Genomic DNA, 24,068 nt, shown 5'->3' with positions numbered 1-24,068 from the left:
CATGGTGGCCTGTGCATAGCAGATGCTCATTAGATGCCCTGCCCTTGTGGATACCCCTGAGGCATGTCATGAGTTAGCCCAGGAAAAGCCAAATCCCCCATCACTCTGACCTCCAGGATTGCTGCTAAACTGGCTTCAGTTTCTCCCAGTCACCTCACGTGTGACACCAACTGAGGAGAGGAGGGGGCATAGCCTGATGAAAAATGTCAGCTCCTGTCATTTATCGAATGCCCACCGTGTGCCAAGCACTGTGTGGGCCCCTTACAGACATGATCTCTGATTATGAAAACAGCCCTGTCACGTAGGTCTGAACACCCCCATTTTACAGGAAAGGGAGCCAAACTCAGCAAGCTTTAGTGGCCAGGCTGGTAAGGACTGGAGCCAGGAGTCCAGCCTATCACTGGCTGTGGTTCTCAAATCAGATTTCCAAAGTCCACTCCGGACCCAGTGAACCAGAGTCTCTGTGAATAGGGCCCTGGAATCTGCATTTTAAGCCCTCCACTGTGGTCTTACTGATAGACCAGGCGTGGGGAGCTCTGAGGACCTCCTGCTGCTGTTGAGAAGCTGGCTGTCTGGAGCTGTTCTTGACCTTGTCCAAGGACTAAGACGTTAAGAGGTTAAAGGAAGTTTTGAAATGTTTTCCCATGAAAATCTTTGAAAAGAGACCAAACTTCCTTGTATCTGAGGTTGTACAAAGAAACTGTTTTACTGGTTTTATTTCAAATTGTGAGAAAAGAACCTGGTCCCATGAAGAATTCACTTTGGGTCACATCCGGCATTATGTTCAGTGAGGAAATGGGAGCAATCACGGCAGAGTATTTTCTCTGTCTTCCTCTTAAAGACAGTTCTATTCCATGAAGGAGAGTAGGCAAAAACAACAGCCTGTGGAAGCCCATGGAAGACCAGACAGGGCGCTGTTTGTTGAATTTATGACATGCTCAAAAGCATCTGTGTTCTAAGCAAGTAACACTAATGGCTGCCCTCAGGATATTTAATCTGCTCTCTAGTAAATCAATATTAGCAAAGGCAGACTGGGGTGTTCAGAAACCTTGGAATTAGCCAATGGTGTGAGAAAAAGAGAATCCAGATTTTCAATACCTAGTAAGTTTAAAGTGACAAAAATATTCACTATTTTTGTAGAAGTTTTATTTTTAAGATAATTAATTGTGGTTTAATTAACAATTTGCAAGTAAAATGTACTCTTAGTTTATTTATCTATTTCTCTCCAAATTAATGATTATATCCTATTTCATAAAATATACAAACGATTCTAGTAAATGGCTTTTCCCTCTATGAAGCAGGTCAAACCTGGGCCTGCATCTCCCTAAAGAGGCATTAGTGCCTGGTAGCATTTACCAGAGGGGAAAACAGAAGAGCACTTTAGAGAAATTAGAAACTTCCCTAGGACTTGTTATGGAAGCTCAATTCCTTTAAAGTACTGGAAGTGTCATAAATCACGCAGGTTCAGTTTTGCCCAAGGATGGCGTGAAAACTGGCTGAACCCCCGAGGCCACTGCCAGCTCTTTAGCAATTTGTCTGGCACAGATTACAGGCAGATTTAAAGGCGACCAACTGTTAGCGAGAAACAGGGTAAATGAGGGATCTGCTTCCTGCCTTAACCAGCTAATGCCTGCAAGGGTAGACCAGATGGCCGAACTCCAACCCAATTCCAGGGTGCTATTTGCTGACCTGGTCTTCTAAGTCAATGCTGTGATGCTCACAGAGAGTGACAGTGTCATGGTAGGGAAACAAGCAGGTACCAGTGCTGGGCAGTGGGTCTGAACACCCCACCACATGTCTGTCTGCACGGCTGGTCTGGGGCTATGATTGGACACCATTTTCCCAGCCTGCTATACCATGTCAAAGAGGAAATTGGATGGTTCCCACGAAGAGTGCAGCACCTTCTTATCTCACATGCTATCCCCTTGGCCTGCTGTCCTGTGTACCAAGGTGCATCGTCCCTAAGCAGAGTTAACACTACTGCTGGGAAGTTGTGATAGGCCAAAAAATGCCCCCTCCAAAAGATATCCATGTCCTAACCCCTGGAACCTGTGAATGTTTCCTTATATGGCAAAAAGGGGAGGGGTTGGAGGAGACTTTGCTGATATGATTAAGGATCTTTAGGTGGGGAGATTATCCTGTGGATTATCTGGGAGGGCCTTAAATGCCATCACACATATCCTCAGTAAACTGGAAGCCAGGGAGATTTGACAGACACAGAGGAGAAGGTCATGTGAAGATGGAGCAGAGAGAGAATTGAGGATGCTGACCTTGAAGATTGGAGAGGTGCGGCCACAGGCCAAGGAATGCTAGCAGCCCCCAGAGACTGGAAGAGGCAGGAAGCAGATTCTCCCTTAGAGCCTCCAAGGGAGCTCAGCCGGGCCAATACATTGAGCTCAGTCCGGTGATACTGATTTCCAGCTGTTGGCCTTCAGAACTGTGAGAGAGTAAATTTCTGTTGTTTTAAGCCACGAGGTTTGTGGTAACTCATTACAGCAGCCACAGGAAACTAATACCGATGCATGGATATAAAAGCTGGCATACCCGCTTCTACCCGGGGGGCCCACAGTCACATGCAACCAGTGGCTGTTGTTTCCTCCCAGGACTAGGGTGCTGCTTACTTCTGGGGCTCTTTTGTGTCTCGTTCTAGCACAGACCCACGGTTCTCAAGACAATCCCCAATGCCCAATGGGAAGCCACTTGTCCCCTATACCTTCAGAGATACTCTCAGGGTGCCCAGAGTACTAACAAATTGAGATTCATTGTGGAAGCCATCAAAATCATCACACATGGATGAAGAGCACAATGCAGAAGTACAGTCTAGATGATCCTTAGCACCTAATTAGTTCTATTACTCCATTTTACAGATGAGGAAACTGGGGCCCAAAGGAATTAGTCGACTAGTCATGAACCAATTTAAACTAAATCGTCTAGAATGCTTTCTCTAAGAGTGAGTCTTAGTGGAAGCCCTGAGAGTACCTCCCATCACTAGCCCAACACTAATTGAAATAGCAACAGAATGTGTTCAATGAACCATTTCTTCCGGTGTCTGGGAAACTAATTTGGCAATTCATCACGTTCTGCCTTGTCTATGTTGCTATAGTTTTGAGCTGTCACAAGTATTTTATTGTTATTTAAGCTTTGGTTTTCTTATTGGCTTATTGCTCCATCCAGATTGTACATTCCTTTAGGGCAGGTGGATTTCATCCTGCATGGTGGCTAGCACAGGTCTTAGCTCATAGTTAGTGTTCAATAAACATGTATTTATTTCTGTCCTGAATGGCCTACCAGCTATTTTGTAGGCCCTGGTTAATTCCATCTTTCTTACAGGTGAGACCACAAAAGCCTATCAGAAGCCATCAGTTCCAGGGACAACTGCACAGCCAGTCACCTTGATACGGGTACTAAGGACCACCACAGCCGAAGCCACCCACACCACCACCTTGTCAAAGCCATCCCCATCTGCAGGCTCTTCCACCAGCAGCCCCAGACCACAGCCCATGGGCCAGAGGAGCCAGGAGCTGGGTCAGTAGGTAGACTGTGTGTTGCTATGTACTAGAAAGGAGGGAGATTGGGTTTTTAGAGTAACAGCTCTCTCTAAATGCCTGTATGTAGTTCCCATCTCCCACTTTTTAAGCTGGGTGAGGGGGGACCACCCTGAAACACGGGCCAGGGCTATGTGGTTGAATCCTAGATTCAAGGGATACACTTGAACCCAATAATCATTCAAGACTGAGCTAAGAGCTAAGCAAATCATCTAGAAAGGGCTTAACATAGATTCAAAAATAGGACTGCTATTATCATACTTGGGAAGGTAGGATATTAAGTGAAACTTTCCCATCGCAAAATCCCCATTTCTCCCAAAGCTCAGTTGAATGGATAGTAGGTTTCTATGGAAATACTCTTAGGTTTTGTTTTGTTTTAAGTGACAAATTATGTACTCCTGGAAATCTTCAAATATTAGAAACAAACAAAACCCAAAGAATTCCTTTAGGAAAAGCCAGATAGCTAAAATTTTTCTTTTTCTGATTGCTTTTTGTCTTACCACTTGTATCCATTTCTTAAATCGTGTTTCAGGTTTTAGTAAAGTCCAGTTGGTGGAATTAATCTCAGTATTACATCAAACATGACCTTAAAAGCTCATTTGATAATCCAGTCTCCAGTTTCTACCCAGGCTCATATGTTAGCCATCCTGGGCTAATAAGCACCCATCTCATGTCTAAAGATCTTCTGGCAAGGGGATGGAAAATTCCACAGCTAGAGTGCCACCACTGTCTCCACAATTTTTAAAAAATATTTCCTACTTCCCCAGGACACATTCTCTTCAGCCTCACCTTCACCTTCCAAACATTACTGCCACATAGCGTGGCCCTTCCCTGCTTCCACATCAGAGCCCAGATATTTGTCTATCCGTCTTTTTACTTAACACATACAAATAAGCACTTTCAATGTGTTAGACACTCTTCTAAGTACCTTATGAATATTAACCTATTAAGTCCTCATAACAACCCTCTGAAGTAGATATATTACTTCTAATTTGACTAATCTGTTGTATCGATGAGGACACCTAGGGCAGTAAGGAAACTGCCCCGGGTCACATGCTGGCAAGTAGCAGAGCTGGGATTCAAACCCCAGCAGCCTGGCTCTCCTGTGACTCCGCTTACAGGAGTCATCCCTGCCATCAACAAACACCCCAGGCACTAATGAAGCACCACAGAGGCAGGGGCCCAACCCTCCTGGAGGTGGATGGGGTGGCGAGATTAGAGGGCCTCAGACGCAGCCAACTCTTGCCGTGATTAATAGTCAATAACAACGGAACACACATAGTTCATCCTTTCCCTGTGCCAGGCACCCTGCATGCATTATTTTATTTAATCTTCCCAACAACTCTATGAAATATGGATGATTATTATTCTGTTTGATGATCGACATGGAAGAAGCTATGGTATAAAGTCCCAAAATAAAAATACCATACAAACAATTTCTGAAATACATTAGACACTCCCCCACCATCCTATTCTTGTTTAACCTAAGGTAATATGAACAGAGGCATACAATGCCTGACAGCAAAAGAGAAATAATTAGGAAGGATGCTGGTGGCAGGGGTCCCATAGCCCGAAGTTTTCCTTTTTCTCTATGTCAGGCTCTTCACTTTTAGAGCCCTTGAGTCTTTCAAAGATTTTTGAATGGCTAAGTTGTTTGCTCCTGGTGCCTCCTTAGAGGACGTCGATTTTTACCTAACACGTATAATTAAGCGTGTGGCCTATTTATTTGGCTACACTGGGAACTTGGAAGTCCTGTTACAAGTTGGCCTTGTGCTTATGGAAAACCTCAAGCAACTTGAAGCAGTGGCTCCCCACCTGGCAAAGCTTCATTATTCCTGGCTTGGGGACAGGAGCTTTGGACAACGGCCTCCCAGCCCATCAGCGTTCCCTCTTCATCCTTGCCTGGCACCCGTGTCCACCCTGCCCCACAGACCGCTAGACAAATATTCAGAGCGAGTGTTCCAGGCAGCAGGCACCATACTTGCTAAGAAAGGAGCCAAATTGGGCAAGGAGGAAGAGAGAGAGGACTTTTTAAAACTCATATTGCCTATTCAAAGGACTTTCTGTAAGAATGAAGAGAAGGGAAAATTGATGTTTGAATGCCTATGTCTTTTCTTAATAACAGCTTTATTGAGATACTTTTTGCACACTGAACAATTCACTCATTTAAAGTGTACAATTCAATAGTTTTTAGTATAGTCAGAGTTGTGCAACCATCACCACAATCAATTCCAGAACATTTTCATCACCTCAAAAAGAAACTCCATACCCATTAACAGTCACTCACCATGTCCCCCTAATGCCACCTTCCCCAAGCCCTAGGTAAGCACCAATCTACTTTCAAGAATGCCTATTTTAATGTATAGCTATAGATATTTGTTGTGACATTTTAGCCCAACTATATTAAATAATATTTGGTTTATCAATAACTCCTTTATTTCTTCAAATGAGTTGAAAATATTGTGCCACTTATAAGAGAGCAACTCTCCTACTGCTGATAGACAAGTAAGTCGCTGTTAGTGCATTTGTTAAGGGTTTCTTTTTTCTCTTATATATGTGACTGTAGTCAAAAGATTCTACAAGTGGTTGTGAATGGGACATTCAAGCAAAACCTAGTTCATTTATTCATTCAACAAATATCATTGAGTGCCTTCTATGTGTCAGGCACCATTTTAACATCTTGCTCTGCATCAGTGAACACATCCCACCAAGATCCCTGCAGTAGGTCACTTCAGCTTAGGACACGTGCGTGGTAAGGAGCAACCTGCATTGGGGTCTATGAGTCATCTTTGCTCTATAATGATGTAAAGAGCTTCCTCTCAGACAGGACATAGGGACTTAGAGGGAGTCCAGTAGAGAGTAGAAACTTGGTAGCAGGGGCTTTCCCAGCCCATAAAGAGGAGCTGATGCAAGTGGAAGGACTTGAAGGAAGGTGGGGCTGGACATGAACTGACCCATGAATGTGCAAACCTAACAAGACTGGGAGGAACAAGTCAAGGATAGGGGTAAGGGAGCCAAAAGCTAGAGTGAAAGAGAGCTTTCAGCGGGGCAGGAGTGAGGCTGTGCTTCATGGGAGAGGCCAAGGACTTTAATGGCACCCACAGGAGCCAGGCGGCCACAGAGCTTTATCTCAGGGCCAGAGGGGGCAGCTTGGAGAAATAGATCCAAAGAGTTATAGAAAAGATGGAAATTTCTCCAGGCCCAGCTTCAGGGCCTGTTGAATTTACCACAGCTCAGAAGGTAGAGTGGCTTTGCCCGGCCAGGTTCATTTCAGCAAGTGTCATGGCTGCCTCAGCTGATCTAACAATGTAAATATGTCCATAAGGAAGAGTAGACCAGGGAGGGGGAGCGGAGCGCTGCCTAGTGGCAAGGCATGGTGATGGCTGTGATCATTCACCTTTCTACTCCACCCTCTGACCAAGGGCAGCTTCAGTGGAGAAGTGAAACCTGGGACAGGAAGCAAACCAGCATCCATAACTGCCCATCTCTTCCACATGCAATTTCCCTTCTCACCAACATTTATCTCACCTCTGAGAGTTTAGCTTCCTTAAGGTGTCTAGAGAAGGTTTTTCTTAAAATCCAGTCGTACAAATAGTGAAACAAATACTCCAAAAGAAAAATGGGTGAAGGTCATGACCAGGCAAGCCATGGGGAAAGAACCAAAAATGGCCAATAAATATAACAAAAGGAGTTCAACTACACCTGGAATCAAATTAATACAAATTGAACAATAAGATGTCATTTTTCGCCAATTGACATGGGAAATTGATAATGCGCAGTTTTGGCAAGAGCGTGGAGAAATGACCCAGAATTTGCACTTACAGGAATATATTCTAAGATAATTATCAGCCAAATGAAAAGAAAAAGCCTAGACACGGAGGTTTTCACAACAGAAAAATAAATGAAGACGATTAAATTGTCCATCACCAGAACAGTGAAAGAAGTTACTATATAGCTGTTAAAATTTTGGTGAATATGTGCACTTATTGACAGGAGAACATTGGCCTGTGACAAATTGTTGAGTCAAAGAAGCAGCCTACTAAACAGCATGGGTTTCAATCTTATTATTGTTAAGTGTGTGTTGTACGTAGGAACATGTGCATAGAGAAAGGAATACATCACTATATACCAAAATTGTAAACAGTAACCGCTGGACAAGGGGTCGTAGGTGATTTCTTACTATCCATAGTATATATTTTGACTTGTATTAAAGCTATTTTGAGTTTGTGTCCAAATCATTGGAACAAAGACAAAGGGAGTGAAAAATTGATGGCAGATAGATTTGGTTCTAAGAAAAACTGACATTTTTTTCCATGACCTCTTATCTCTTCCCCTCCATGAGACTTGGTTCTTTCCCTCAGCTGGTTTTCACATGGCCCCCTCTCCCCAAAAATGGACTTTGCCTCTCTCTTTACAGAATCTCCCATCTCCCGCCTCCCTTTTAAAGCCTTGCTTCAGAAAAATTGCCCAGTGAATAATGAATGCTGAAGTCTGATTCCCTGACAGAGTAATTAAGGCTAACCCACTGTGTACCTCTAAAAACGACTGAAAGCTAATGCTATTTGCATCAATACCATGTTAACGCGGTTTAATCAAATTGCTAAATGTTAAGTGACATTCTATTGAAGGATCGCTTTAACCACCTCAGGGGTGGCACTGTGAGGAGAATTACTATAAGAATAATGGAGTATAAAGAAATATGGCACTTTAGTAAAAGATACTTTGACAATTGTGAAATACAACAGTTACTATTACCTGGAATTTCCAGTCAGAGTTTTGAGTTAAATCCTTTTTTTTCCCTTTTCAACGCCTCCTCCTCTGGGGCAAGTTCAGCTCCCCTAAGGCAAGCTTTCGCTTGGTTCTGACCTTGGTAACGTCTTGCTAGGTTGGCTCATGGAAAGAATGAGAACAGTTAGATTCAAATTCCTGCTCTGACTGGTCAAATGTCCTTGCAGAGCTCTGGTCCACCACCGTCTACACCAGCAGCCCAAGCAGCGCCGGCACCAATCCAGGTAAGAACCAGAACTCACCTTTCTAGCTACTGAGGAAAGTTAAGCTTGTTTACATGGTGTGTGCCTTTCCAAATCCTTGCCATTTGATTCCGATTAGGAGGGAGAGCATTCAACCAGTTATGCCAACAAAAGATACTGCCCAAGGGCCCGACTCGTGAGGAAACTTGTGAGGAAGCCGTTCAGTCAGCAAAGCTGTCACCCGTCACCACTCCCTCGAGGCAGCTTTGTGGAGGTTGTGATAGAAACTCCTAAGGATTCAGTAACGAGGCTCTTATAAACCTGAAAAGGGATGCTCTCTGGGGTTTGTGCAGGAGGAACTCAGGTAAAAGAAAGAGTGACATTTTTATCATTTCCCACAAAAGGGCAGAGCCATTTTTCTCCAGTACTTCTGTGATACGGGGCATAGGATACGTTCTCTCTCCTCCAGGAATTCTCCTATGAACTATGACACTCCCTGGCTCCCCTTTCTTCACTTCTGTGTGCCTCCCTTAGAAGTCTGGCCCAAGAACTGGGAATGCAGAGGGATGGAGCAAGTTTCTTCTCTGAGACGCTGTTGAGGGCTGCAGAGATTAGAAAGAAGAATCGAGCAGGGTTAGATGCTTCCACCAGCTCTGCTCGGGGCCTGGGCCACGAGCTGATAGATTTGCTGGAAGGACACAATTCTCTTTGCAGCCGTGGGGCACGAGGATGGGGGCCCTGGAGCTCCAAAAGAGGAGAGTTCAGGTCCTTCTCTTGCTAGGGGCTACCTGTCGGTCCTCCAGTGTTAAAAGATTCCTAGAGAAGGTAGGTTCTGTTCTGCTTTGATGCCACATCAGAGCAGGGGCTCTGTGGGGTCCCCTGGACAGGCCTAGCAGCTTCTATGAGCTTCACAGTTGCCCCTTTGCCGATGTACATGCTGTTGTCCTGGACAAAGGGCTTAAGAATCAGATCTCTGGGCAGGGCAAGGACTCCAAGGCCATTTTAGGCCTTAACAGGCCCGAGGGACTGTTCCAGCAGCCAAGTGTGGGGCACTCCTTCTTGTCTGCTTGGCCAGGATCTTTGCCTCCTCTGCAACCCCCAAAAGTAGAGCCAACCACAGAGAGCTCAGCTGGCTTCCAAGGAAAATCTGATTAGGGGCACTTCCATCAGGCAGCAAAATAAGGGAAGAAAGCAGTTGCTGGTTGCATAAGTCAGCTGGCCCCGTGTAACTCCCTCAGGTATCCAAAGGCGGGACTCTCCAGGAGCTGCTTTCCAGAAACCTGCCGGAGCCTATGTCAGCCTGGGTAGGCTGCCCGCTGCTGAACATCCCAGCTCTGCTGCTCTTGCAAAAAGCCTTCCTCCCCACACACTGCCGGCCTGTGCAGCTCAACTCCAGGCTGCCCGAGCTGGGAGCAAGCCAAGTTGTTTTAACCTCTAGAAAATGTCTGTTTGCTTTGTCAGTTCTCAGTGTGTCAAAGAGAAAATCTCTGCCAGTCCGGATGCCCAAGGGCTCTCCTGGGTCTGGGGCTGCTTGAGAGGCCCCCCACTGAGGCAGCCCATGCCACCACCTTGCCCATCCCAGGAGCCGCCTCCGGGACAAGGCGCAAATACCCAGATACACTGCTCGATTCAGACATGGTTCAGGGCGTGACTGGCAACAAGGCACGTTGCCTAACCTCCAGCTCCTATTTTTTACTGCCCAACAACCTGAGGTTGAAACAACCCAAATGTTTCAGCATTTGTCCCCGTTTCCCTTTCTCTACCTTTGCCACCTCCTGTTCTCTAGCTCTGAGTCCCCAACTCTTCTCCATTCTCTTCTTGCTCCCAATAATTACACACTCTCTCTCATTGACCCACACAGATGCTCCCAGCTCCTTTTTGACCCTCAAATCCTCCCCATTTCTGCTGCTCCGCTCCCTCCACCGTCATCCCTGCACTCTGCTCTGTGCACTCAGACCCTCCCAAAACTCCCAGAGAGCCATTGCCTTGGGGCCTCTCCCAGGCCGAGGACAATCAGACTCTAGATAGTCAGGAAGCCCAAGCCCTCTTATGGCTCCTGCAGGTGGAGGGAAGCCATTTGCACAGGTCAGGAAAGGCAGGTCCGAGTGTTTGGGGCTCTTGGATACCCTTCAACCAGCCTCACCTCGGATATGATGATGCTCATCTGGTGAGTCGGCCCATTCTTCAGCTGGAAAATCATTGCATCACGGAACTGGAAAGAATTGTATAGAGTGTGTCTGGTCTAATTTCCCGCCAAAAAATGAGTCCCTTCTGGCATGCCCCCATATGGGATAACTTCAAGTGAGTGGTGGGGAAGGTCCCAGCCCCCTCACTGTTAGACATAACGATCTAGAACTCAAGCCCATTGTTCTTAATTTTTTTCAACTAGTGCTTCTCAAAGTGTAATTTGAGGACCCAGCTTCGAAAGATTTGGCGAGGTTCTCTCTTCAGCAACTACGTGACTGTCTGAGGCCAGATCTCTTCACATGCTTCAACAAAAACAGCACATCTCAGCAGGCTGACTGCAGGAACTGATATCACATGCGAGCTGTCTCCATTCCAGTCGCTGATAAAAACCTATCACATGGGACTGGATCTCGTGAGCCCCATTAAATACTTTGTTTGTGTTTAGGGCAACCCATTAACAGACACAAGCAGCCACATATGGACCTAATGATGTCGTCACTGACCTCAGTATTTCATCCTCTCCTCCACGGGACACCAGACTAGTGATGCACGAGTGATTCCTGCTACCCCCTCACACTCTGCCTTTTGCACACAGATGTCACTTCACACATCCCCACTTTAAGCCAGCAGCCCCGCTGTAGGGGCACTCTTCTTTAATTTAAAAAATATACGTTTACTGAGCATATTATGTGCCAGAAACTGTGCTATGTGTTAGAAGCACAAAGATGAGTCAGACATTTTCAGATTCTAGAATTCCGCTGCTGGAACTTCTGCCTTCACAGGTCCCACACTCTCCTCCTTCAGAGTCATCAGCAATGCCACCGCCTCCTCCAGGCCCCACTGCCAGCCCCTGCCTCTCCTAGCAGGGCTCTCTGCATGGGAACAGGAGCCACCCATGCTAGCACGGCTGCTCCTGCTGTATTCCCCGGGGGAGAGAGGGGCGGTGTGCTCCTGATGATAGAAGTTAGAACTCCGTGGCTGTGTCTCAGAACCATCCTTATGCTGTCTGACTTCATGGTACCATCAGATGAGCTTCACTGGCCCGGAAACCTAACCATGGAGCAAACGTTTCCATGAGAAAAGGCTTCCAGGTCCCAAACAAACACCCTACACCAAGCTTGGGAGGGTAACCCATCGGTAAACCTGGGCCTGTTGCTGCTTCGCTGGGGTGATGGCTCTGGTCCAGGACCTCAGACTGTCCCCAGCCTTCTCTGACAGTCCTAGTGGGATGGGCTTCAGCACAGCTGCTCTCTGAGTGCTCCCGGTTTCACTAGAGCAAGAGGAAGTCCCCAGAAGGGACTGTGCAGCACTCGGGGCATGCAGCCGGGGAGGGGCAGGGAGTGTGGCGATTCCCCAGTTCCAGAGGCCTGCTCTCTCTCACCCTGCCACCTCCTCCCAAATACTGAACCCCAGGGGAGTCACTGGGGAGAAACTGGGGGCTGAAGGGCCACCTGGGCTTTCGGCCCATAAAACTTTAGAGCCCTACGGGCCATGTGTCGCAGCTCCCGCTTGGGTCCCGTGCTGGCGACTTCCAGATGTGCAGGGAACAGAAGGAGCTATAGCCAGTGTGGAGATCGTGGCCCGGGCTTAGAGCAGGGATGGTGGTGTGCCCTCACATTAAGTGTGAGTTGCAGGTGGTGTGCCAGAGGGTGTGCTCTTCTGTGCCCCAATCGAGTACCCTGAGATGCTGAAGCGACAAGGACTCCTCAGGTGTGATAAACAGATGGCGGTTAAGTGCAGGCTCTGGAGCCTGCCTGCCTGGGCTCAACGTTCATCTCGGCCACACCCTGTGCATCAGTTTCCTCACCTGTAAAATGGGCTCAGAGTGGTACCTAACTCACAGGGTTATTGCGACTTAACCTTAGGAAGCTCTTGGTCAGTGCCCTTTCTACTAAGCACTCTCTCAGGAAATGGTAACGGTTCTACCATGAAAATCCTTCCGAAACAATGCTTCTCTCAGACACTGACTGTATCCATGAGATGACCAAGCAAGGACTGTGACAAAAATAACCCCCTGTTTTCTAAGAGTGCCTTACACTTTTCGGAGTGATTTTGAACACATTACCTCCATGTGAGGCAGGGCAGGCCAAGTCTTTATGACCCCAGCTCTACACAGGAGGAAGCTGAAGATCAGAGAAGGTAGGTGAGCCCCCGGGGCCCCCAGCTAGTGGTAGACTCGGGATGGGTCCTGTAACTTCTTTTTCCCTGGACACCACCCCATTACTCCTCAACACTAGAAAACAAATATTCTCACAAATTTACTTCTCACTACTACCAAGTCTGAAAACACCAAGTCTCAGCTGTCCAAATATTTTTCAACCCTCGGCTTTTGGATAAAAGTGATTTGGTTCAAACTCGTCGCAAATAAGTGAAAGTGGCATTAGTTAGAAGGACGGGCTTCTGGTCAGGAGTAAGAGGCTTGGAATTCCCTGATGTCAGGAACTGTTCACCTCCTGCTGAGGGAACAGAGCACACAGCATTCTAATTCTTCAGGTCATTCAAGGGTGCCGAAAGCCTTGGGCAAAACCTGAGATGTCCCCAACAGGTTTTTTTAGGAAAAGGGTTAAAATGCATATTTTTACCAGTAGGTGGCGATAGAGTAATAAGGCTAAATACACAGAAAGTTTAAACATATCAGGAATATTTTGAGCTTGGAGATCATCTCACCCAATCTGCTAATATTACTCACAAACAAATGAAGGTTCGCAGAGGGTTTGTGACTTGTTCAAGGTCATACACCTGGTTAATGGCTGAGCCAAATTAAACTCAGTTCTCACCATTAAATCAGAATGTGCAAGCGCACAGACTGCCTTTCAAAACAGCCCGGCATCTAAATCTTGTGAAGAAAAATGTCACTTCTGTTGAGAGTATTAACAATTCTGGCATAGAGCAAGGTGATAGCCTTTAAGAAATGAACCCACTGATAATGCCCATAGCTCTCTGAGCTGGAGGGAGGGGGCAGTGAGAGAAACAGCCATTTTGGTGTCTTTATGAGGCTTTCTAACATGTTTGTGCTGCCTCTGAGCCCCTCCCAGCCATGGTTCCTCCAAAGAGATCAGGTCCTATTGGGCAAGAGTACCCCCTTCCCGACCACCCCTTCCACTTTCTCAGACCAGTGTGTGGTGGAGGGCGTTCAACATCTTACTGCAGACAGAAGGCCAGGTGCCACTCTGCTTTGTTCTGCTTGAGGCCCAGAGGGAAGCAGAGCCTCAGGAAGTGAGTGGACTCCCTGCTCCCGGGAGGGGCCACATTTGTTCTTCGTAGTTCTGAGGACAAGAACACAAACAGATGGGTGAGACAAGTGTACCTAGAATGATGTTGGGCATGTATTGAGTGCTTAGTAAGTGTGGATAGATGGATGGATGGGTGGATGGAGCGATGGATAAAGATTTCAGGTTGATACAAGGAAAGTTTTTCTCCCAGTCTCAATAATCCAAGAAGGAATGCACTACTTTGGTTGGGTATGGAATGAGTTCCCTGTCTCTCGAGGTATTCAAGCACCAGCCAGCCACTCATTTGGTGGGGATGCTGTAGAAGCAGGCTGTGGGGTTGGTTTGGATTCGATGAGCTTTTAGGACCCTTTGTATCATAGGATTCCTATTGTTCCATTCTCGGTGCACAGTGAAAGAAAGAAAGGGGCGAAGATGTTTTTGCCTTGGCTTTAAGAGCTTTCAATGAGAAAATCCTACGGCTTTCCAGTTGCTTCATCCCAAAGTCAGGTCCCGTGCTCCTTTAGCGAACTTTCTGCCACAATTGGGAAACGTTTTCGTCCTGGCAGTTCACTGGAGAGCTTCTGCTGGTTTCGTCTAACAAGTTTGTTTCTTTTCAATTTTGAAAATCAGGGGAAACAGACCTGTGGAAACCTGGATCCGTCCTTTTAAATGCAGGTAATTATGCAGCTCAACATCCCCCCATGACTAGATCAAGATTCATGGGATACAGAAGTCGGAGAGTCTAGGCATTCAGCTGGGGGTGCAGAGGCCAAGCTAAGCCAGAGCAGCCTTTCTAAGAGTTGTCACCGGCGACATTAGGGTCTGATGACCATGCCAAGGGCACCTTAGGACTAGGGTAAGGGACAATGTTGGATAACAAAGGGGAAAAGGGAACTGTGAAGACAAAAGGCCAGAAGGGAGTGAGTTCCCCGGCCCCCAAAAATAGGTTTAGACTCTCATTCCTCTAGCAGCACACTTTGACTTCCTTCTATTTCCCATCCTTCCTTGCAAAATGGTATTCAGATTTTCCCTTCACGTGAGTGAGTGCTGTTGCCTGCTTCCTGCATTAAGTGCTTTGAGCTCCAACAGCAATCACAGCCTTCCAGGTCTTAGTCCGAAGGCACGTTTCACCGTAGGTGAGAGAGAGGCCCCCGGTTCTTCCCCTCCCGAGACTCCTGGCTGAGAAATGCCGTTGGGCACCCAAAGGGAATTTTTAAATGATGTGAGGAAGTGGGATGAGCCAGCTGACCTTTAATAGGAAGATGAAATCATATGTTTTGCAAACTGGAAAAACTAACAAGCCAGGAGAAAGCTCTCCGCCGCCAAGAGCGAGCAGAGCCCCCTGCACCTACCTCCACTGTGGGGGGCTCTCGGGGGCAGTTCCGGGCATCCTGGAAACGGAGGAACTCACAGCAAGGTTACCTTCTCCTGAGCCTAAAAGGATTCTTATTTATTGTCTTTATTTCCTTATATCTGTGAACTTGGCTACTGTGTAAATGAGTCTGAAGAACATCCCTGAGACTCAAATGCAACTCACCGCCTCTCAAAGCAGGAAACCCTTTTGCATCTTTACCTCTCACCCCAGACAGCTGGAGAGCATGGGTTGCACAGTGGACCCTAGTAATTGTTTGATTTCCTTGTATCTTACCTCTTCCCCTCCAGCCTACATTGTCCTCTCTGTGTCCCGCTCATCTTTGTCCACTGACTCAGTCACCAAATGTTGACAAGGACCTACAGGTGGTGGGCACAGTAAAGGTTTACATGATGAGTGAGACACAAGCCCTGACCTGGAGAATTTCAGAATTTTACAGAGGGGTCGTTTACACTGACAAAGTGCTTAATGCTTTCCGATAAGGACAGTGAGACTCAGCCAGACTAAGTTAACAGGCACAGGGGACAGGACTCAAGTCTTCTGACTTCGAACCCCTCCGAGCATCTAGCAGAGTGCTGTGTCTCTAGTAGGCTGTCAGTAAATGTTAGTTTATTCTTATCTCTTAAGGTAGGGGTGGTGTGGAGGAAGGCACAGTCAGCAGTAAGCCAAGCTCTCTGAGCTAGGTGTGCAGGTCTGCTGTGTCCCCATCCCTGGGGTAGAGCCAGATGCTTCCTGTTCTGTAAGTCACCAAAAGTTTTACTGCTCTTTCCAGGATTTGTTCCAAAAGAAGAATTAAGCACACAGTCTTCGGAGCCAGTATCCCAGGGAGATCCAAGTAAGTTAATTGACAACTAGAAACCCATAGTGGCTTCGACATCTGATCTGCTGTCTCTCCTCTCTACCCACTCACTCCCACCCAAACCCGCCTCTCTCCTATCCTGGATCTCTTTATCTCCTCTCTTCTGTCACTTTGTTCTAAGGGGAAAGGGAAGCTTTTGAAGGCTTTAAACTCTCTGTGTGCATGAGGGGGAGAGGATTACATTTTTAAAACATCACTATGGCAACAGGGTGAAGAATGGGATGGGAGGGGTCAGCCCCTTGGCCGAGTGGTTAAGTTCGCATGCTCTGCTACAGCGGCCCAGGATTTCACTGGTTTGGATCCTGGGTGCAGACATGGTGCCACTCATCAGGCCACGCTGAGGCGGCGTCCCACATGCCACAACTAGAAGGACGCACAACTAAAAATATACAACTATGTACTGAGGGGACTTGGGAAGAAAAAGTAGAAAAAAAAAAAAAAGAAGAAGATTGACACCAGTTGTTAGCTCAGGTGCCAATCTTTAAAAAAAAAAAAATGGGATGGGAGACAAGGGTGGATGAAAGGAGAAGACTGGTTGGCCAGTAGGGACAGTGGTCTAGTGGAGATGAGGGCAGACAGAGCTCAGAGTTGGAAGTAGACATGCAGAGAAAGAGGCAAATTCAAGAGACATAGAGAAGGAAGAGTCTGGAAGAAAGAATCTAGAAGGTTGGAGGTGGAGGTGCAAGAAAGGGAGATAAAGATGATTTGAGCAACTGGGGTAAATGGTGCTGCCATAAGGACCCTGGGATGGAGCACACTGGGGGCTGGGAAATCATCTATGTCTATCATCTTCCAGAAGACATTAAGTCTGGTAAAGGGTTGACTACCCAGTTCTCACATTCAGAAGGAACAGCCCAGGCAGACAGAGTCGGAAGATGACGAGCTGGGATTGAAAACCGAGGCTATGAGGGTAGAAAATGTGATCTAGGGAGACAGAATAGAATAAGAAGAAAGAGAGAACTTAAACCTACAGAACTTCAACACTAAATGGATGGAGGAGAAGCCACCTGAGGATACCAGAAAGGAGGGACTGGAGAAAGAGGAAAACCAGGAGGGAGTTGTGTGTGGCAAGCCAAGGAGAGCACCTACAAATTTGCCAAGAAAGTCGTGCAGGGGAGGAAGAAATATTCCTCCACCCTTCTGGGTTCTTCTGGCTGGTCTAAGAATAAAACTGATGTGAGACAGAATAAGAGAAGAAAATCAAACTCATTTAATACACGTATTCACAGGAGAAACCCAGGAAACCTGAGTAACTTGCCACAATGTCTGAAACCACCACCTTAAATACCATCCTCAGCTAAAGACGAACGTGGATGTTGGGGTAGTCATTTGGGACTTCAAGAAGGAGGAAGGCAATTCACGTGGAGATGGAATAGCAAATGTTGCAGTACCTTCAGAGACAATGGCACATGGAGAGGACTTTGATCAAATGAGTCTTGCTAGGTTCCTCCCTGTCTACCACACCTGCTTCACACTACAGTTATCTACAGTGATAGCTCCTTCCTGGAACAGGCCTTCAGTCTTAAATTCTTTTAGGCAGTTAGGGGGAAGGTCAAGGTTTCTTTCAGAGCCTTTTATTGTCAAAAACAATTAAGCCAGGGGCTGGCCCGGTGGTGTAGTGGTTAAGTTCACGCATTCCACTTCGGCAGCCTGGGGTTTGCCGGTTTGGATCCTGGGTGTGGACCTACACACCGCTCATCAAGCCATGCTGTGGTGGCATCCCACATACAAAATAGAGGAAGATTGGCACAGCTGTTAGCTCAGGGACAATCTTCCTCAAGCAAAAAGAGGAAGATTGGCAACAGGTGTTACCTCAGGACAATCTTCCTCACAAAACAAAAAAAAATCAAGCTAAAGAGACACATTTTGGGGTAGCGAATTCTGCTCCCATATAGTCACTACAAGTCAGCCACCTATGAGCTGTGAGTCTCAACCCAGCTGTGTATGAGAATCATCTGAAGACACTTTTAAAAATTAAAGGTGCCCAATTCCTTCCTCCTACTTACTGAATCAGGCTTTCCCTAGATCTTGCTGCTCAAACTGTGGTGTGAGGACCAACAGCATTGGCATCACCTGGGAGCTTGTTGGAAATGCAGAGTCCCTGGCTCCACTCAGACCTACTGAATCAAGTGACTGCACACTAACCCTTGGGAAGCACAGCCCAGAGTGATTCCAGGGCATCTTTATTTGTTGAAGCTGCATAAGCAACTCTGATCCAGGTTAGGAAACACTGTCTTCATGTATTGGACAACACAAAGCATTAATCTATAACATTGTACTGTGTTGAAGAAAACCAAAGCAATTAAGAAAATTGGTAGATTGATTTCTATACATACCGTATCTGAGCTTTTCTTCCTCATTCTCCAGTCTCTGTCCTCTGTGACCACAATAAGTCGCTCGTACTGAACATTTCAACCCTGTTCCACCTTTTGGTATTGACATTCATCTTCAGATCATCAGGTTTTCTTCTCAGTATGAGAAAGCCACTAGGTCTCAGTGCACACGTGCCCTGAGCTGGAACCACTGTCATTAAAGCATTCTGGCAAAGGGGAGCAGAGGTGACCCCGATGTCAGCCATCAGGCTAGAAAGTGAAGAGAACTAAGCAAATAGAGAAACATCTCTTCTTCTTCAAACCTAGCTATGAAATGAACACATCAATCCAAACACTGTTCAAGATGTAAGAAGTAAGGAGAAAATAATTGTCTATGACAAACCAAAATAGAGGCTACAGAATCCGTAAACTCTATTCATTTAAAAAGAAAATCCCCTTTGGCCCTTACACTAATTAATAGTTATTTTTAAAAATAGGTTTCATTTTAAAAGGCATATTGGAGGCATATTGAACTAATCTGCTGACATCTGGAAGGAAAACCCCTCTTCAGGCGTGTTTCTCAAACTTTAATGTCCACACGGGTCCCCTGGAGATCATGTTAGAATGCAGATCTGCTTCTGTAGGTCTGGGTGGAGCCTGGGAGTCAGCATTTGTAGCAAACCCTAGGTGCCCATGTGGGGCAAGCCCTGAAGAACACCACTGCCACCTGCTGGCAACAATTCACATTGCAAGCCCGGACCTAGGAAAGAATGAGTTGGCCTTGTTTGGGATACAACATGACAAGCCATAGAGCAATTCTGCTTCTCTTTTGCTTGATCCCAAGCTTTAGCGGCATCTTTAAACTCCACTTCTTGATTTTATTTGCTTCTTCCAATCTTCATCTTAGGATCATGCTTGGGCATAGGCAGACTTGGGCAGCAAAGGACAGGGAAAGCCAGCTGAACAGGAGGAGTTGGCAGGCACCGAATGTCCAGGCAGATGGGAGGGAAAAGCTTGCAAGATCCGCTAATGAGCCGAGGAACTAATTCCAGATGGAGCCAAGTCAGCCAGGCCCAGAGAAGTCCCTGTCATTGCCTACTTCTCCTCTGGTTTTGATTACCATGCACCACTGCAAGATAAGAGAACAGCTATGGAGCCTAGGGAGCCGCTCCTTCTGGGGATGGGGAGACTCCAGCCACATGCAAGCAATGAAAATGCAATGTAGAGAGCGGAAGCCTGGAGCGACCTCGTGGGCAGTCATGTGGCAGCTCAGACAGACCCGGGCTTGTCTGGGCAGCTGCACGCCCACCCACAAAGGGGCAGCACTGGCCCAAGTGTCCTCTTGGACACTCTAGTCTAGAAATTCCTGACATTACTGACTCTCTCTCTCTTTCTTTCCCCCATGGAACTGTTTTGAAATATTTTTGTCTCCCAAATTGTACTTGTTAAATAATTCATTTCTCATTTTTTATTAATCAAAGGGATATATACCTCCCAATAAGAACTTCTGATCAGCATTGAATAATCAGTCTCATCATACTGAGATCATATAATCTCAGCTGAGAGCAAAGGAGACACTAACTTCATTTAGCTTATATGGCTTTCCACCAATTCCTATTAGTGTTTGAAAGATTGAAAATAGCTTGCAGCCCCACCATCCCCAACTCCATCACAACCTTCATATATTCACAGAAGTCCGGAGCTCCTAACCAGAACAACCATCCTGGTCTTTACCACAACTAAAAGAAAGGAGGGAAATCTAAGATAGCCACAAGCAAGTACTGACATCTGTAGATATATGTGGATAATTTCTATGGCTGCCTCACCCAGGGAAGAAAAGGAGAAGATTGCTGTCAATTTCTCATTCTACAATTCCTCCCCTGCCCTCAGCCTTGGCCTTGCAGATTCTTTCACATCTTTTAAAGACCCAACACGTAATTCTAAAAAGTTACGAGGAGAGTGAAAGACCACCTGCTCCTGAGACTCAGTCTTGGGAATTCCCACATCTAGGGCCTGCGCTTATAGGGTCTGAGCCTAGGAGACCGTTCTGAGGGCCTGCTCAAAACTTGAGTGGGAGGTGACTGTGTCTGAAGTCTATAATTGTGGCTGATACAGAGAATTCTAAAACACTTATGGAAATAAGTACTAGCCCAAGCGTCCAGGACCTTGGTGCCCAGTGAAAATCTGTTATGGACATAAGTAAATGAATATACCCTGCTTTTTGTTACTTTTTTTTTTTTTTTTGGTGAGGAAGATTTGCTCTGAGCTAACATCTGTGCCACTCTTCCTCTGTTTTATGTGTGGGATGCCTCCACAGCATGGCTGATGAATAGAGTAAGTCCACACCCATGATCCAAATCTGTGAACCCTGGGCCCCCAAAGCAGAATGCATGGAACTTTAACCACTTGGCCACAGGCGGGCCCCTCTTGTTACTTTTTTTTTTAACTTTCTTTTCATTAGAATCTCAGGAGGCTCTGCTGGAGAAAGGGGAGCGAGAAAATGCACCAGTGAGGTGGTGAGAGAGACAGAATAACAGAGTCCTTTTCCCTTCACCAGGCTGCAAAATCGACTTGTCGTTTCTGATTGATGGGAGTGCGAGCATTGGCAAACGTCGATTCCGAATCCAGAAGCAGTTCCTGGCTGACGTCGCCCAAGCTCTTCACATTGGCCCGGCCGGTCCACTGATGGGTGTTGTCCAGTATGGGTGAGTGCTGCTCTGAACCCAGAAAAACCAAGTGATGTCACTTGCTTAGTTTTGTACCACAAGTCATACCAGCACCTCCTAGAGCCCAAATTCATTCTCTTCCCTAACGCAAATGTAACTGAAAGAAACTGAAGCAATGCATGTGTCGTTTAAGAAATCTGAGACTTCCAGAAGGACAGGGCAGGTTGGTAAACACTTGTAAGTCAATGGCATTTGCAGTCATGATTGGTATACAGAATATTTATTTGGGAATTAGGAGAGCTGGGCTCAAGTTTTAGCTCAGCCACTAACAAGCTGGGTGGCCTTGGGCTGGGCCTTCTCCTCTCGTTGTCAGTTTCCTCATCTGTGGATCAGGAGGGGGGACCTGTCTCCACACTATTAAAGCATTTCTGTGCTCCCACCTGCCCACCCATGGGTTCAATGCCTGGAGAATATGGTGCTTTAGGTTGAACCTTCTCTTTTCGCCAGATGGTCCAAGGCCTCTGCACTGTACTGGAAAAGCTCACCAGGCAACGGGGAAGACTGGGCGGGGAGGGGAATGGCCCCCACCAGCTGAGCCCCCTGAGCACCCAGGTGACTGTCCCCAGTCCATTTTATTGCTTTACTTAGGGTAGAAAGTGAGGGCTCATGTTGACATGCAATCTCAACCTTCTCTCTTGTTTGGGATAATAAGTCAGTGTTATTTCAGACGCGAATAGATTTCTCTCTGAAACAGATATACAGATATTGACAGAAAATAAACAATCAAAAGAGCAAGCAAGCACAAATCTCCAATAATAGGTGGACTTTTGACCAAGAACCATTAAGAGCAGGAAAATTATCTCACTTTCCACAGAGGCACCTCAGACACAGGCCCCCTCCCTCTCCCCCTGACCTGCAGCTGAGCCTTGAAGCGGAAGCTCACAGGGACCTTGCAGCCTCTCCCTCAGAAGCCGCAGTCACCGCTTACTCGCCCTTCCTGAAAAGTAACAAACATTCTTCCCAGACAACATCCAGGGGGGTCTCCCGACCCTCCGAACATTTCCCACGGGCCTCCCAGAACAGCATTTTAACCGAGGTTATTATATCAAAAACACTGGAATATTTGTTTTTGAGCTGTCAAAAGAAAGAAACAAAAATACTTGCTTTTCATAAGAACCTATAACGTTTACATTTTTAGAATTAAATTCCAGGAACACATTTAGTACTACCTTCTATTCCTGTAGAAAAAATTAGTAGACGAATTAACTGGCACTTGTATATAGTCAGAGTCAAATATATGAAAATAACCAATTACTGCAAACACCAATTCTCAATGTCAAACGATCCATCTGGAGGACTTGAACTTGAAATAGGAAAATATGTTCTTTTAGTCATTGTTTTCTTGTTTTCAAAATGTCAACCTATTTTCATTCCTGCGTTACTTTTTAAAGCTAGCGAATGGATAGTAGGCTTCTCTAGGAAGGAAATGAAAGGGTTTTATAGTGCCGGATGTCCCCGGGCAATTTTATTGGGGGGCTTAAACCTTGGTGTGTCATCTTGCGTTAAAAATAGCTGCTTTAAAAGCTGTTTATACCAAGGTTTATAGTAGAATATGAAAATAAGGTTATAAATATGTCGAGGAAAAGAAAAATGGGGGAGAATAGTGTGTGCTGATGAGAACATGGATTAAAGAACAAATGTAGCAAGGAAAGAAAAACAATTCAATAAAGACTCCTTCCCCTCGAAAAACCTTTTCCCTCACGTTTTCTTAATGTGATCACCATTTTCAGGAAAGAGCTTAGCTCCATGCTTTCCAATTTTGCTTGCTGAAAATGTCTCTGCTATTCGTCCTTTTTTCCGTCCAGGGTCTTTCTTAATTTGGAACACTTAAGGGAAATGTGTGCGTGTTTTCCTTCCCTTTTTGCTCACACAAACTAATCTGTCACCTTCATCCACCTTCAGCCATGGGGTGGAGTGGGAAAGCGCAATGAACTGGTGACAGCCTCTCTTGAATTCTGGGCTTAGTTCTGCTTGTGTGACCTTAAGCAAGTCACTTAACCTCTCCATCTAAGTGCTGCCATCTCTAAGTACAGAGGGCAGGCTGGATGATTTATTAGGGCTCTGCCTGCCCTGACATTCTGTAATCCAGTGACTGGCTCTATACTCAGAAGACATCCAATAAATGAACGTTGCTAACAGACCGGATCAACCGCCTCTCCCTTCCTTCCAGCCTCGGGTTCCGATTAGGTGGGATGATCAACAACGAAACGATGGGTTGCACTGAGGTTATATGCATCAGTGGAATGTGGGGAACAGATGAATTGGAGAGTGGCATTGGAAGTGGGTGATGAAGCTGAAGGGGAACTCCGCACACCCAGCTGAAATTGCTTTGAGTTCAGCCACCCGGCTTCCCCGCCTGGGTGGCTCGCTTCCAACCTGTTTTACCAAAGGCTCTGGGTGCCTAGAGAGGGAGGGCATGGGGCAGGGAAAGGTGAGGAGACAGAGGTAGATGCAGATGTGGGGCTTGTGTTTCTGGAAAAGGAAAAGCAGGAGGGGCCGGTGCTGGGGCGACTGCGAATCAGATTCCTCTCGGGGCATTTCGGCTTCTTGTGGATTCTAATGCCCGCTTTACAACCACTGGGAATCGGCCCTGCTTTCTTGGAATCGCAGAGCGTTGGGGCCTTAGAAAGCTCCTAGTTCCACCTCCTTGTGTCAGAGTGAGGAAATGAGGTGCTAAGAGAAATGACCCCGTCAAGAAGGAGCACTCGAAGGTGAGGCTGAAGCTGGGAACGGGCTAGCCGAGGAGGAAGGACTCCGGAACTCAGAATTTCTCCTCCTCTCGGCTTCTCACCTCCACTACTGCTGCCGCTGGTCCACACAGCTCCCCCAGAAGATTCCTTCTCTTGGTTTTCCTTAGAAGAGCTGAATCCAAATTTACACTAAGT

General features: G+C 46.5%; 1 protein-coding gene across 1 annotated transcript in view; it reads left to right on the top strand.

Moving 5' to 3' along the window:
• Positions 1 to 24,068, top strand: part of VIT (vitrin) — a 114,162-nt gene that overhangs the window by 60,062 nt on the left and 30,032 nt on the right. The window contains exons 7-11 of the mRNA XM_005600060.4: positions 3,331 to 3,525; positions 8,501 to 8,557; positions 14,545 to 14,589; positions 16,059 to 16,121; positions 21,015 to 21,162. Coding sequence (XP_005600117.2) covers positions 3,331 to 3,525; positions 8,501 to 8,557; positions 14,545 to 14,589; positions 16,059 to 16,121; positions 21,015 to 21,162 — 508 coding nt within the window. The remainder of the gene's footprint in view (positions 1 to 3,330; positions 3,526 to 8,500; positions 8,558 to 14,544; positions 14,590 to 16,058; positions 16,122 to 21,014; positions 21,163 to 24,068) is intronic.

Source organism: Equus caballus, chromosome 15 (assembly GCF_041296265.1).
Source record: "Equus caballus isolate H_3958 breed thoroughbred chromosome 15, TB-T2T, whole genome shotgun sequence".
In the NCBI taxonomy this organism is placed as follows: domain Eukaryota; kingdom Metazoa; phylum Chordata; class Mammalia; order Perissodactyla; family Equidae; genus Equus; species Equus caballus.
Note: the sequence above shows the minus strand (reverse complement) of the source record. Positions and strands in the feature narration are given on the sequence as shown.